Here is a 13,976-nt window from a genome sequence, read left to right on the forward strand (position 1 = left end):
CCAGTGGGAGATAAGGCTCAGGGCCACAGACCTCTGCGTCAGAGATAGGAGGTCTCAATGCCATGGGCAGGGGTGACTTGGACTGCAGGGAGTGGGAAGGGCTGGGGAAGAGGGGTGAGAAGGATAGAAGAGGGCAGGTGGTGGGATGGGGAGAGGAGGTTGCAGAGGCCTTGGGCAGACCCTGATAGAGAGGACACAGGGCAGGGTGTGGGTTCCCCGCTCGCAGGGCCAGGTGAGCTATGGTACCTCAGCTGCCGCTCCTGCTGCTGCTCTTGCTGTTAGCCCCGCAGGGTGGGCAGGGCTGCCATGGGCTGGAGCTGGACAGGGAACTTGTCCTGGCCAAGGTGAGGGCCCTGTTCTTGGATGCCTTGGGGCCCCCAGCAGTGATGGGGGAAAGTGGGAGTCCTGGAATCAGGCGGCTGCCCAGAAGACACGCTGTGGGGGGCTTCACACGCAGGGGCTCTGAGCCGGAGGAGGAGGATGTCTCCCAGGCCATCCTTTTTCCAGCCACAGGTAACAAGGGTGGGGAACCAGCAAGGTAACTTTGAGAAGCACCTGGTACTGCATGGGCTTGGGAGCAGGATGACCTGGGTTTGAATCCCAGCCCTGCCACTCAGCTGGCTTAGCATCAGTGGGTCAATTACTAAAGTCCCCTGAGCCTCTGTCTCCTCAATAATGCCCACTCTTAGGGTTGAGTGAGCTGGTGAGCTTATAGAGTGACTGGAACATGGGGGGCATCTAGAGGCAGAGCTCTCTGGGCTTGGGCTCTTCCTGCTATCTTTTCTCTTAACTCTGCCTCTGCTCCCTGCCCAAGCCTTGTTTCTTCAGCTCCAGGTAGCTGAGACTTGAAGAGAGATATCAGGGAGGCAGGAGGATTGATTAGTTGGGAAGCTAGTCTACCTTCTCTTGAATTCCTGTCTCACTTCCATTTGTGTCTCCCCTCATTCTACTGACTGAATGAATAAAGCCCTCCTCTGGGTGTGCTTTCACCTCATCTGGCCCAACTTTCTCACGGAGGACCCTCTGCCTCCCTGGCTTCAGCCCACCTGCAGCATACTGGAGAAATGTATGACTTTCGAATCAGGCAGAATTCCAGTATGGCCATTTAGAGGTTGAAAAATCACTTCATCTCTCTAAGCCTCAGTTTCTTATCTGCAAAATGGATCAATTTTTATGAATTTATAATGAGAGAAGCTGTGTAATAGTTTAGCCCCAACTGCCTGGGGCTGGCCCGTGATTATTTACTACCATCGATGTATGTGGGGGCAAAGATGCCAGCTGCTTTTTCTTGGGAAGGACAGCCCTCTATTCTGTTACATCCCTAGTCCTCCTCCTCTTCTTTTTCTTTCCTTTCTTCCTGTTATGTGTGTGTGTGTGTGTGTGTGTGTATTAATCTGACCTTTAAAAATGGAATTATTTTTAAAAACTTTTCATATAATGCTTCTGACACTCCCAGAGTTATGAAGAGTAATATAACAAAGTCTAACAATTCTAAATATTGGTGAAGGTAGAGAGTGACAGGGAATTTTCTTTTTTTAATATTTATTTTTCAGTTTTCGGTGGACACAACATCTTTATTTTATTTTTATGTGGTGCTGAGGATCGAACCCAGTGCCCCGTGCATGCCAGGCGAATGCGTTACCGCTTGAGCCACATCCCCAGCCCGACTTTTCTTTTCTTTTTTGATACTGGGGATTGAATTCAGGGGCACTTTATCATTGAGTTACATCTCCAGATCCCAGTCCTTTTTATTTTGAGGCAGGGTCTTGTTAAGTTGCTCAGGCTGGCCTTGAACTTGAGATCCTCCTGGATCAGCCCCTTGAACTGCTCGAATTGCATGTGTGTGCCACTGTACCTAGCTGACAGAAACTCTTACACATTGCTCTGTGGAATATTAATTGAAAAACTACCTCAAAGAAAAGTTGGTGATGTTTTGTATATGTGTATTTTTTTTTCTTTTTTTGCAGTGCTGGGGATTAAACTCAGGACCCTATGCATGTGAAGCAAGCACTCTACAACTGAATTCTATACTCAACCCCTATATTGTATTTTTTTTCTTTCTGTCATATAATTTTGTTTCACTGAGGATGATCCACAATGGTCAGGGGGCATACTAGATTGAAATTCTCATATTTTGGTTCTATGCTTGGTCTTTCCTTTTTCTTGCTTTCTAAAACATTTATAAGGTGTGTATGTATGTGTGTATATATATATATATATAATATATATTTATTATATATATAACCAAGTAATTTTATTCTAATTCTAGTCCTAATGTTGTTTAATATAGTCTAATATTGTTTTCCTTCTTTTTCTGAAATATCTCTTTAGTTGTCAATGGACCTTTATTTTATTAATTTTTATGTGGTGCTGAGAATTGAACCCAGTGTACATGCTAGGCAAGCTCTCTGCCACTGAGCCACAACCCCAGCCCTCTTCTTTTTTTTTTTTTTTTTACTTACTTTTTTTAATATTGGGGACTGAGCCCAGGGGCCCTTTACCACTGAGCTACATCTCCAGCTCTTTTTATTTTATATATATATATATATATATATATATATATATATATATATATATATTCGTTTTGAGATGGGATGTCCTTAAGTTGCTGAGGCTGGCTTCATGGGGCAATCTTCTTGCCTCAGTCTCCTGAGTTGCTGGTATTACAGGAGTGTGCCCCTGTACCAACCCTGTTTTACATTTTTAAAATGCTTTAATAATTAAATGAAAAAATGGGGAGGCTATTTCAGTTCTCCCAAGACTTGGAGAAGCCCCAGGTCTGAGAGGGCCCTCAGCAGAGTGTATGGCATAACATTACCACTGGTGAATGGCGGCCACATCTCTCCTGATGAGGCGGGGGGAGAAGGGTTCCAGGTCTTGCTGGTCAGGGCTGCCCTCTCTCTTTTCTACTGTCCCTTGCAGGTGCCAGCTGTGAGGACCAGCCAGCTGTTGGAGGGCTGGTCCAGGAGGCTGAGGAAGGTGTCTTCACATATGTGTTCCGGCCATCCCACCACACACGCAGCCGACAGGTGACTTCGGCCCAGCTGTGGTTCCATACGGGGTTAGACAAGAAAGGCACAGTGGTCTCCAATAGCTCTGGGCCCCTGCTAAGCCTGCTGGTACTGTCGTCTGGGGGACCCATGGCTGTGCCCATGTCCTTGGGCCAGGCACCCTCTCGCTGGGCCGTATTGCATCTGGACACCTCTGCTCTCCCTCTGCTGACTCACCCTGTCCTGGTGTTACTGCTGCGATGTCCTCTCTGTTCCTGCTCAGCCCGGCCAGAGACCACACCTTTCCTGGTGGCCCATACTCGGGCCAGACCACCTAGCGGAGGGGAGAGAGCTCGGCGCTCCACTCCCCCAATGCCCTGGCCTTGGTCTCCTGCAGCTCTGCGCCTGTTACAGAGGCCTCCAGAGGAACCTGCTGCCCACGCCTACTGCCACAGAGCTGCACTCAACATCTCCTTCCAGGAGCTGGGCTGGGACCGGTGGATCGTGCACCCTCCCAGCTTCATCTTTCACTACTGTCATGGTGGCTGTGGACTGCCCACTCTGCCAGACCTCCCCCTGCCAGTCCCCGGGGTTCCCCCTACCCCTGTCCAGCCCCTTTCTTTGGTGCCAGGGGCCCAGCCTTGCTGCGCTGCCCTCCCAGGAACCATGAGGCCCCTGCACGTCCGTACCACCTCAGATGGAGGTTACTCTTTCAAGTACGAGACAGTACCCAACCTTCTCACACAACACTGTGCTTGTATCTAAGGGATTCTGCTTCCTTAGCCCAAAGCTGGTGACCAAACCCCTACCACTGTCAGCTGGGAGGAAGGGCAGAGTGCAGAAAATAAATGGTTCCCCCTTCCTCCTTTCTTCTACTTCTCTGCCAGAGGGATCCCTCCCCATCCACCCCGCCCCCCCCCACCATGGGCAACATGTGATAATAAAGAACAACCAGTGCATATGACTTGGCATGCAGTCTCAGGCTTCTCTGAATTGGTGTAGGGTAGGTTTGGGCCCCAACAGCATGGGATTGTGGGATTTCAAGTCACTTAGCCATACTTGACCTCACAGATCTGGGATCTAAGAGCTGCAATTGAGTGTGTTTCTGTTGGGAAGTTACAAAGGTGTCCCAAGCTCCTTGGAAGCCACTCTGGAGGCAGAATTGGCCCTCTTGCAAGCTGACATGTCAATCAGGCTGCCTGCCCTGCCACACCTAAAAGAAACTGCTATACTCAGTATCTCGATCCACTGTGGCCATAAGACCCCTCCCCTGCCATTCTCTACCCTTGTTGAGGATGCCCTGCTCAAGGTCAGGGGATTCAGAACCTGGTCTTTGGAATCTCATGGAGAAAACTGTTCATTAGTCAGATCTTGGGATCTCTTGGGAGGCTGGGTGGAAAGAAAGGGACAGATGTATGAGCTGGTGGTGTCAGAAAGAAGTTTAAAAGGGCAGAGAGGTGGTGTCACGTTGAAGTCACATCACCAGAATGAAGACCCGAGAATTTCATTTTGCTGAGGTTCCTGGAATTTGAATCTTTCCCTGGCTCCTGAGGTCGATTTCATGAGGCCTCGCTGAACTGGGGTTCTGGCTCTTGAAATCTTTGGCTCCCTTGATGCCCCTCATATACCTTGAGGTAACTCCTTAACTCACCACTTAACACCAGGAGGGTGGAAAGACAGAGACCACCACGGGGGGATGTGTGCCCATGAGAGGGCAGGGCAGAGTGCCGAAGGTCCTATCTTTTCCTTTTCCTGTTTGTTTCCTATTGTCCATCTTCCTCCAGATTTGGGCATAGGGACACCCCTTCTCTGGCCTTCCTCTGTGCTTTTGTCATGCTCTCATTTTCTCCATCTTATCTACCCCAGGGTTCTGGCTCTCAACCCCGGATGGTTCCATCATCCAGTCTGTGTGTGTGTGTGTGTGTGTGTGTGTGTGTGTGTGTGTGTGTGTGTGTGTATAAGAGGCAGGGATGTTCCATCTATTAGAAACTCATTCTAATACTGACTGCATAACTCCAGCGTGTATTTGTGCTGAGAGTCTGATTTGTCAAAGGCTCCCTGCTGCCAGCCCTGCTTAACGGGTGGGTGAGGAAGTGTCTGCCCCTACAATGGGGAATGGAGGGGAAAGAATCTCAACAGGTCACACTTGTGCTAACACCCTTCCCCCACCTGCAGAAACCTGAAGGAGCTACTGTTCCCCCAGCACAGGGGCCCTCCGGAGCAGTACAAGTGCACTGTATACTTCAGCACAAGTCCCAGGCTCTGTCCACAGAGTCCCCACTGCTGCCCCCACACTGGAGGGGCGAGGGCTTCGGTTCACACTCTGGAATCTCCCTTAATCTCTAACCAGCATTGCAACTACTTGTGCCCAGGGCCAGTGGGGGATGGGGGATTTTCCTCAAGGCTGTTTGTGATCCCTGTTCCCTGCCCTTCCCTAGGATGCTGGGGCCTCTAAGTCTCTGAGCTCCCCGTCCCAGGGTTAAGCTCTGAGGGTTGGGGACATTCTACTCAGGGTCACAGGACTCTGCACTAGGTCAGTTAGCAGATTGGTGTTGTAAGTAAAGTTTTTATATGTCTGAAGCAAAGTAAGAAAAGTGAGTACAGCAAAATAAAGCACAGCGCCAAGTGTTTTCATTTTAAAGGGCTGTTCTGTATTCCTGAGTTACTTTTTCTGTGTGTGTGTGTGTGGGCATGTGCATGCATTTGTGTGTGTGTGTGTGTTATTTCTTTTATAATATTATAAAGATGAAAGGTAGTAGGTGTTTTACTTTTTTTTTTTTTAAGTTCTACTTAACAAAATTAAACTTAGCAACTCTAGTTTGGACCCTAAGATTTTTCTTCAGATTTTGCTGTATGGCAAAATCCCAGTCTGGGTCACGGGTCTGGGCCTTCTGGAGTCTCTGAGTCCTTAGATTCTGCTAATTTAGCAAACCAGAGAGCTATGTCCGGCCCTCTCTGAGAGGGGTCCAACAGTGGCTAAGATATCTTTTTCTCCTTGCTCCTCACCATGAATCCAATCCCAAAGCAGTGGATTTCAGCTAAGCTCCCTGTTCCCAGTGCTGCTCTGTGAAAACTCTTAATACAGAATCAGATTAAACAGAAACCCAACATAGACAAAAAATAAATTAGATAATAACTGGATAATTGGCTCATGACCAGTCCACAGATACCACTGGCTAAGGTATGGCTTAACTCTAGGTTCAAAAGATGCTACTTACCTGCAGGTGCTACTTTCCCTGGGTCAACTCCATTCAAGGTGCAGGGTAACCCTGGGTAGCTCTAGGCTCCCATCAATCCACCACTTGGTCTAGCATCAGAGAGTTGGCTTCCAGAAGTCCTAAGAGAGGTCCATCTTCCACATGACTAAAAATGATCCATCTATGTGCTCATGTCACTTAGGTGACTTAAAATGCTATTTAAACAGAGTTTAATTTCCTTTGTGTGGTGTGGAAGCCTTTGGCAATCTATCCTAAACCCATCTATGCAGCCTGATTTCTTACGTATTCTTCTCTTCCTCTCTGCCTGCTATGGCCTGAGTGTTGGTGTCCCTCCAAAATTCATATGTTGGAACTTAACCCCCAAGGTGATGGGTTTAAGAGATGAGTCTTTGGGAGTAATTGGGTCATGAGGGTTCTGCCCTATATGGGATTACTGCCTCTATGAAAGGACCCAAGAGAGGGAGTTTATATACTTCCTTCCCTCCCTACCACCACGTGAAGATGCAGCAGCAAGACACCATATAGAGAGGACAGAGCAAATCCCCATCAGACAATGAATGTGTCAACCCCTTGATTTTGGACTAGAACTATGAGAAATAAATTTCTATTATTTATCTGATGCAGCTCTAGGGATCAAATCCAGGGCCTTGCATGTGTCAGACAAGCACAGTACCACTGAGCTTTACCTCCAACTCAATTTCTGCTACCTACAAATCACCCCGTTGAAGGTATTTGTTATAGCAGCAGGAACAGACTAAGACAGCACCCGAACACACATACCCAGACTCTGTTGATGCTAATCCTGGTCATTCCCCAAATACATCATTGTCTTTTCAAGTAGCCCTGTCTTTAGCAGGGCTCCTTTTCTTAGGCCACGCCTCCTTTAAGACACAATTCTGATGATATCTATACTGTGACTCTTCCCTCGATTCCAGTTTTTCCTTTTTCATTGCTTCTTGGAACTTTATTCTTTTTTAATTTTAATTTTCTAAAAAATTTTTTCTTTAAAAAAGTTTTATAAGTGGGCTGGGGTTGTAGCTCACTGGTAGAGTGCTCTCCTCACATGTGGAAGGCACTGGGTTTAATCCTCAGCACCATATAAAAATAAAAATGAAGGTACTGCATCCATCTACAACTAAAAAAATTTTTTTTTAAATTTCATAGGTAACATAGATGCATTCTCACAGTAACAATTAAAATACTGAAGATAAAGCTGAGGTTCCCCTTGATCATTCCAATTTTTTAATATTTATTTTTTAGTTATAAGTGTACACAATATTTTTTATTTTATTTTTATGTGGTGCTGAGGATTGAACCTAGTGCCTCATGCATGCTAGACAAGTCCTCTACCTCTGAGCCACAACCCCAGCCCCTGATCATTACTATTAATTCCAGTTCCCTCCACAGAGTCAAGTATCCTACCCTACATTGTTCTATGAGTTTGCGTACGTAAATGTGCCTTGCAGAAAACATCTTTTCCCCCAATGATAAGTATCATGCTATATGTATTGGGCTGCAATTATTTTGCTTTATGTTATGAGTTTTCTTTAACTTTATTTTCTAGTCTATTACCTTTATTCCTGTAACAATCCCCTCTAGTAAGAAATAAGCTTCATTTGTTAATTCTATTATTTATACATCAAGTATTAATATAGCACTATGTACCAGGCACATTGCAACTGAAAGCTCATAGCAATCATATGAAGTAGTCACTGATTTTATGCCCATTGCATAGATGGAGAAACCAAGGCATGGAGAGATTAAATAATCTATCTAGAGTCACATTCCTGGTAAGTGGTAGAATCTGGGTTTGGATTCCAGAAGTTTATTAATTTATTCTTTTATTGGTTGTTCAAAACATTACAAAGCTCTTGACATATCATATTTCATACAGGATTCCAGAAGTTTAGTTCAAGACCTCCGCATACTATGTTCCTCCAAATGTTCTTCAAATGTGATTCCTGAGGAGATGAAATTATTCCTGTCTGTTGATGAACCCTATGTCATTCCTGGTTCTCTAACAGTTTCTGGAGATAGCAATCCTTCCTTCCTTCCTTCTTGGACACTTTATTCCTTTCCTGGGGGTTGAACTCAGGGGCACTTTACCACTGAGCTACAAAGCCAATACCTTTTATTCTTCAATTTGGGACAGGGCCTCATTAAGATGCTGAGGTTGGCCTCAAACTTGCAATCCTCCTGCCTCAGCCTCCTGAGTCACTAGGATTACAAGTATGTACCACCTCATCCAGCTTAGTCTATGAAATTTCTTATCCTTTTATTATTTCTTTTTTTCTTTCTTCTTCATTCCTTTCTGCCTATTTTAATAAATTTGTAAAGATTTGTAAAATCTTTGCTTACATCACTTTTTACCTCTTATTCTCCCTCATGGATCCATTCTTCTTGATGCTGATACATCCTTTTTACTATTTATTTCAGAGAATATCTGCAGATGATACTTTCTGAGTTTCTGCCTAACTAAAAAAGGTCTTTATTTTTTCACACTGGAATGATGGCCTGATTGTTCATATAATTCCAATCCAAAGATATTTTTCCTCTGAACTTCGAATTTTTTCCCTTTTCTTCTTGTACCTTCTGTTCTTCAATGAATGACTCTGCTTCAATATGATTCCCAGACTTCTGTAGCTCAATTATTATTTTTTCTTCCTTCATTGGATGTTTTCAGGATTTTCTCCTTACTGTGGTATATGAAATTGTATCACAGTAGAGCTACATGTTAGTTTCACAAATGGATGCTGGTTTCATGGGGCCTTTCAAACTGAAGGTTCATGTTTTTCTTAAATTTCAGGACTTTTAAAAAAATTTATTTGAATATAACATCATCTTACCTTTTTCCCCATTTTCTATTACATTTTTCCCCATTTTCTACTTCAGAACCTATAAGTGATATCAGAAGTTTTAGGTTGATTCTCTGCATATTTTAGTCTTTTTTTTTTAAGCACTTTCCATATTTTGTCTTGTGCTATATGCTAGGCAAGTGTATTTGCTCAATTTTCCAGGTCACCCACACATACATTTTAACTATTCTCTTTCTGATCATACTATCGAGTAAATATTCTTTCCTACTTATATTCCATTTTTCAGTTGACTTAAAAAAAAATGAACAGAACTGGGTGTGGTGGTGCACACCTACTGTATGTAATCTCAGCAGCTGGGGAGGCTGAGGCAGGAGGATCAAGAGTTCAAAGCCAGCATCAGCAATTTAGAGAGGCCCTAAGCAAGCAAGTTAGTGAGACCCTGTCCCTAAATAAAATATAAAAAAGGGCGGGGGATGTGGATTAGCAGTTAGTGGTTCAATCTCCAGAACAACAACAACAACAACAAAAAAGAAAGAAACAAAGAAAGAAAGAATAGGATATCCTTTCACGATTATTCTAAAATCCTGTTCACACACTGTTAGCAATTTTATTAAGGGAAAGTTCTTCAAGATGTTGGATCTACTATTTCCCTTTCAAAATGTTGATTTTCTTCAAATGTTGGGTACTTATTGGTTGGGGGTGTCTTTTGTCCAAGATTCTCTGTGAGCCTCTTTGCCTTCTCTGTTTGTACACTCCTTGGCAAATATGGTGTGAGATAATCCATAATGTGTGTCATAGTCTATTGTCAATAAAAAGTGGGGATGGGATGTACTGCTGAGTGGGGCACTCTGGTCTTCTGGAAGTGGGTGCTTCCCTTTGCTCTCATCAGCCACCAGGAACACTGTCCTTTTCTCCACATAATTAATAATTTCATACCCACTGTTCCCATCTTCAGGCAGAGAGTCCTGCCATTGTTTCTTGGCACCAGGAAGTAAGACAGGGGCACGGAGCAGTTGACACGGTTGGCGTTGTCTGTTATAGTATCCTAAATACTACAACAGTGCCCCATTGGTTGCTCTGAGTACCCTGCTTCCAGAGGAACCCACCTCCCTTAAGCATGCAGTACTGTTGGTGCAGTTTTCTACTCTTGGGGAACTACATTGCTCTGCAGGTTTTGGGCTGTGTTTTTTTTTTTTCTTTAATCAGTATCTACCTGTATTCATCTTTCAGAGATTTCTTGTGATTTCTGGTCCACCCAGAGTTCTCCTTTTTATCCAGGTTGATTATGAATTTATTTATGTATTTTTATTTCTAAACATCTTTCTGTAATGTCTAAGCATCAGGGATGGGAGGGAGAGGCCAGAGAATGTATTCAGTTTGTAGTCTAGAAATGGAACCATCTCCTACAGAACTCTCTCTACTGTAACATGCCTCATGTTTGTGCTAGATAGAAGTTAGCCACATCCTAATCCTCAGCACTTGTGAATATGTTATGATGTCTCGAAAGGGAATTAATTGAAGGTAGAATTAAGGTTGCTAATCATTTGACCTTAAAATAGAGTGATTATCCTGGTTTTTCTGGGTGAACCCAATGAAATTACAAGAGTCCTTAAATGTTGAAGAGGGAGGCTGAAGAGTCAGTATCAAAAACATGTGCTATGGGAATGACTCTGACAGCCATAGCAAGCTGGCAGCCACTTGAAGCTCGAAAAGACGAGAATACATATTCCCCCCTGGAGACTTCAGAAAGGAACATGGCCTTGGTGACATCTTATTTTGGCCTACTGAGACTTATTTTGGCCTTCTGACCCTTAGAATTGTACAAAATGGGTTGTTTTAAGTAACTAAAAGTTGGTATAATTTGTTACAGCAGCAACAGGGCACTAATACAATGTTTACATGTGATTGTTAAGAATAGTCTCTTCCACTATAAGGCCAGCTTCTTCAGAAAAGGGTCATACCTTTGTCACCTTTATTTACCTAGAATCTAAAAGAAGGTCTAGCACATAGTCAGGGCTGAGCAAATATTTGTTGAACAAACCAAAGAACAAAAAGCTGCTCTTACTCTGGTTCTTATTCTTGCTTTGAGATTACAAAGCAACTCCTATCTCCCTCCTTTCCCAGAGGAGGCCCTTAGCCATGTTCTCATTTTGCTTTTCTTTCACTATTGTGCCATGTGTCGCATTGCAGGTTTCATTGCTATTGCACTTACAGCTTGCTCCCTTACTGTGGCCCACTCCCCTCCTCTCTCTGGGCCTGTGTTCAGGGAGAGTCGAGATGGAAGGCATGCGTCATATATGTACTTGGCTTCACCAACAGGCCTTTGGCGGGCTACGCCTGAAATGGTCTTTTCCTACTTCTCTCGGATTCTGTCTGCTTTCCTTTCCTCCCCTCTCCACAGCTGCCTCCACCCATAATTCCTCCCAAGCTTCTGCTCTTCTCAGACCCGTTTGAACAGGAAATAATGTAGCCTTCATCTCTCCTTTTCCTTCCCATGTACTGAATTAAGTACCTAGTCCTGGTCTTTCTGTAGTCCTTCTTTACCCTCTACTCAGAAGATTCCATGGATTTCCAGGATAAACAGTGAAGTAAATTAAGGAACTCTCAGGTTCCCTCAAGGAATCCCTCTGCTTATTTTATCCAGAACTTCGAGGCTGCAAGGCTGGGGGGCTCCCGGGCTGGGAGACCAGAGCTGATACTAGGTTTCCATACTGTGGCTTTTTTTTTTTTTCCTTCCTTCTCAGCCATTCTCAGGCCTGAACTTCTCAGATTTGGAATTGAGCTTGACTTCTGCCTCTCTGGCTCTCTGTCTCAAGTTCAGTCCAGTCTCTCCAGGAACCAGCCTCTGGTAAGCAAGATTGGTGATGGTCTAAAGCTGAGTTCTCAGGCCAGACCTCCTCCAATGCTGCTGCTAGGTTCTTTATGTTTGATTTGGGTGGCTGGCTCAATTCCTATGCCAGTCCTTTGTGGTCAGGTCTGGTAGCGTAGCCAAGAGACACAGTGTGGTAACTCATCTAGAGAGGACTGCCTCTGACTGATCAATCCTGGGGCTGAGGATGCTGGACACAGGGACTCTTCTCTAGCACAAACTCTTTCACCAAAATCTATTTGTGGAGGACATTCTTTTTGATCCATCTGCCTTTCCCACTACATGAAGATAGAAAGTTGATAAAACAAATAGATTATCCAATTTACTCTCCTCAATCCTAATCTAAGTATGAAATTCATATTTTGGAGGAATCTTTAGGTCTCAGACATCTGATCTCTTGGAGGCTGTAGCATCAGAGGATGAAGGTCAGGACAAAGACTCAAGTCCTAAAGATGAACTATGACTTCTCTTACTCTGTAGACAACAGTCCCGGGTGTTGCATGCTTCATCGTATCAGAAATAAGCAGGCTCTGAGGTCTGTATTCTCCTGTAGATGACTCTCATTCTTGTATGAAAATACCATTTTATCTTTCTTTTCATGCCAGCAGCTTAAGCCTATGACCTGAATGCCTTTCCTTACTCCTTTTTCTTTTCTGTTTTTTAACTGAGGATTGAATCCAGGGTCTTTTAACCACTGAGATACACCCCAAGCCCCTTTAATTTTTAGAGACAAGGTCTTGCTAGGTTGCTGAGGCTGGTGTCAAACTTACTATCCTTCTACCTCAGCCTCTTGAGTTGCTGGGATTATAAGGTGTGCACTCCTGCTCTGGGCTTATCCCTTTTCTTAAAAGCATTTGCAAAGGCTACTCCAGAGAGCTTAGGGTGGCAAAGAAGCTACCCACAAAAGGGTTCTCATTCAACACCGGAGTGGAAGGGGAGGAATGAGGCATAGATCCATACCTGGGCTGAGAGGTCTTAGTTATGTACTTAGAAGGACCAGTTTCACATTTCTGATTTTAGGTGGCATATTACTCTTGGGGACGAAAACTCAGAAGAATACTTTCAAGTTAAGGGTGTGATATCAAGACATTTCTTAGAGAAAATAATTTAATGTATGGTAATAAATTATGCAATGTTGTTATCTAATAACAAGTTTTAAAAAAGTTGCATTATATAACTTTTTAAGATAAAGATAATATAAGAATTTGAGTTTCAAACTTTTAAAGAGTGCTTAGATTTAATTTTTAATTTTTTTTTATCCTTTTTTAGTTATAGTTGGAGACAATACCTTTGTTTATTTATTTTTATGCGGTGCTGAGGATTGAACCTAGGGCCTCACATGTGCGAGGTAAGTGCTCAACTGCTAAGCCGCAATCTCAGCCCCCATAGATTTAATTAAAAAAAAAAAAACTGTTTCTTTAATCTTTCTGGAATCTAATGTGCAGGATGTAAGGGAAGAAACAGCTTTTTCTGGATGGACAGCTAGTTGTTTCAAAACTATTGAATAGGTTACATTATTATCCCATTGATTTGAAGTCAATTTTATAATGTACAGTAAAAAAAAAAAAATCCCTTGTAATCATGGTTGCTTCTGTGTTGTGTCTCACTGATTTATTAATATTTGTCTATTTCTTTGTCATTACTGCACTGCTTTGGTCACTCTGACTTTATAAGACATTTTGCTATCTTGTAGCACAAGGCCCCTACTAGGGCCTCATGTTTTGTTGTTTTTCTTCAAAGTTTCTTGGCTGCACTCATGTGTTTAGTCTTCCAAATGAATTTTAGAATCAACTCATCAACTTCTAAAAATCATCCCACTGGGTTAGGGATTGAAATTGCACTGAATTGACATCATTGTAATATCAAATTTTCCCATCAGGACATGATCTCTTTGTTTGTTTAGGTCATTTTTATGTCCTTTGAGTTCTCTTGTTTTCTTCATATAGCTCTGGCATACTCTCAAAATATTTTACATATAAAATGTATTTCTGGGGGGCTGACATAGTAAACAAGGTTTTCTTTTTCCTTTTGACTAATTTTTGGAAGAGTTTTATCTTCGTCAAGGTTCTTATGGTAACAATTT

The 13,976-nt window shown here is 43.4% G+C and overlaps 1 protein-coding gene across 1 annotated transcript; it reads left to right on the forward strand.

Annotated features, from left to right (window-relative positions):
- The first annotated feature begins 101 nt into the window (after window positions 1–101).
- On the forward strand, window positions 102–3,954 carry Inha (inhibin subunit alpha). The gene is made up of 2 exons (XM_005330523.4): window positions 102–513; window positions 2,923–3,954. Exons 1-2 carry the CDS (start codon window positions 240–242, stop codon window positions 3,753–3,755), a joined length of 1,107 nt encoding a protein of 368 aa, XP_005330580.1. The 5' UTR covers window positions 102–239; the 3' UTR covers window positions 3,756–3,954.
- The last annotated feature ends 10,022 nt before the right edge of the window (window positions 3,955–13,976 follow it).

Source organism: Ictidomys tridecemlineatus, chromosome 7 (assembly GCF_052094955.1).
Source record: "Ictidomys tridecemlineatus isolate mIctTri1 chromosome 7, mIctTri1.hap1, whole genome shotgun sequence".
Classification (NCBI taxonomy): Eukaryota; Metazoa; Chordata; class Mammalia; order Rodentia; family Sciuridae; genus Ictidomys; species Ictidomys tridecemlineatus.

What these genes read in the sequence shown, in the direction of transcription:
- Inha (XM_005330523.4), top strand. Translation starts at nt 240, where the DNA reads ATGGTACCTCAGCTGCCGCTCCTGCTGCTGCTCTTGCTGTTAGCCCCG. An exon ending in CATCCTTTTTCCAGCCACAG is followed by an intron (nt 514 to 2,922) that starts GTAACAAGGGTG and finishes TGTCCCTTGCAG; the next exon opens with GTGCCAGCTGTGAGGACCAG.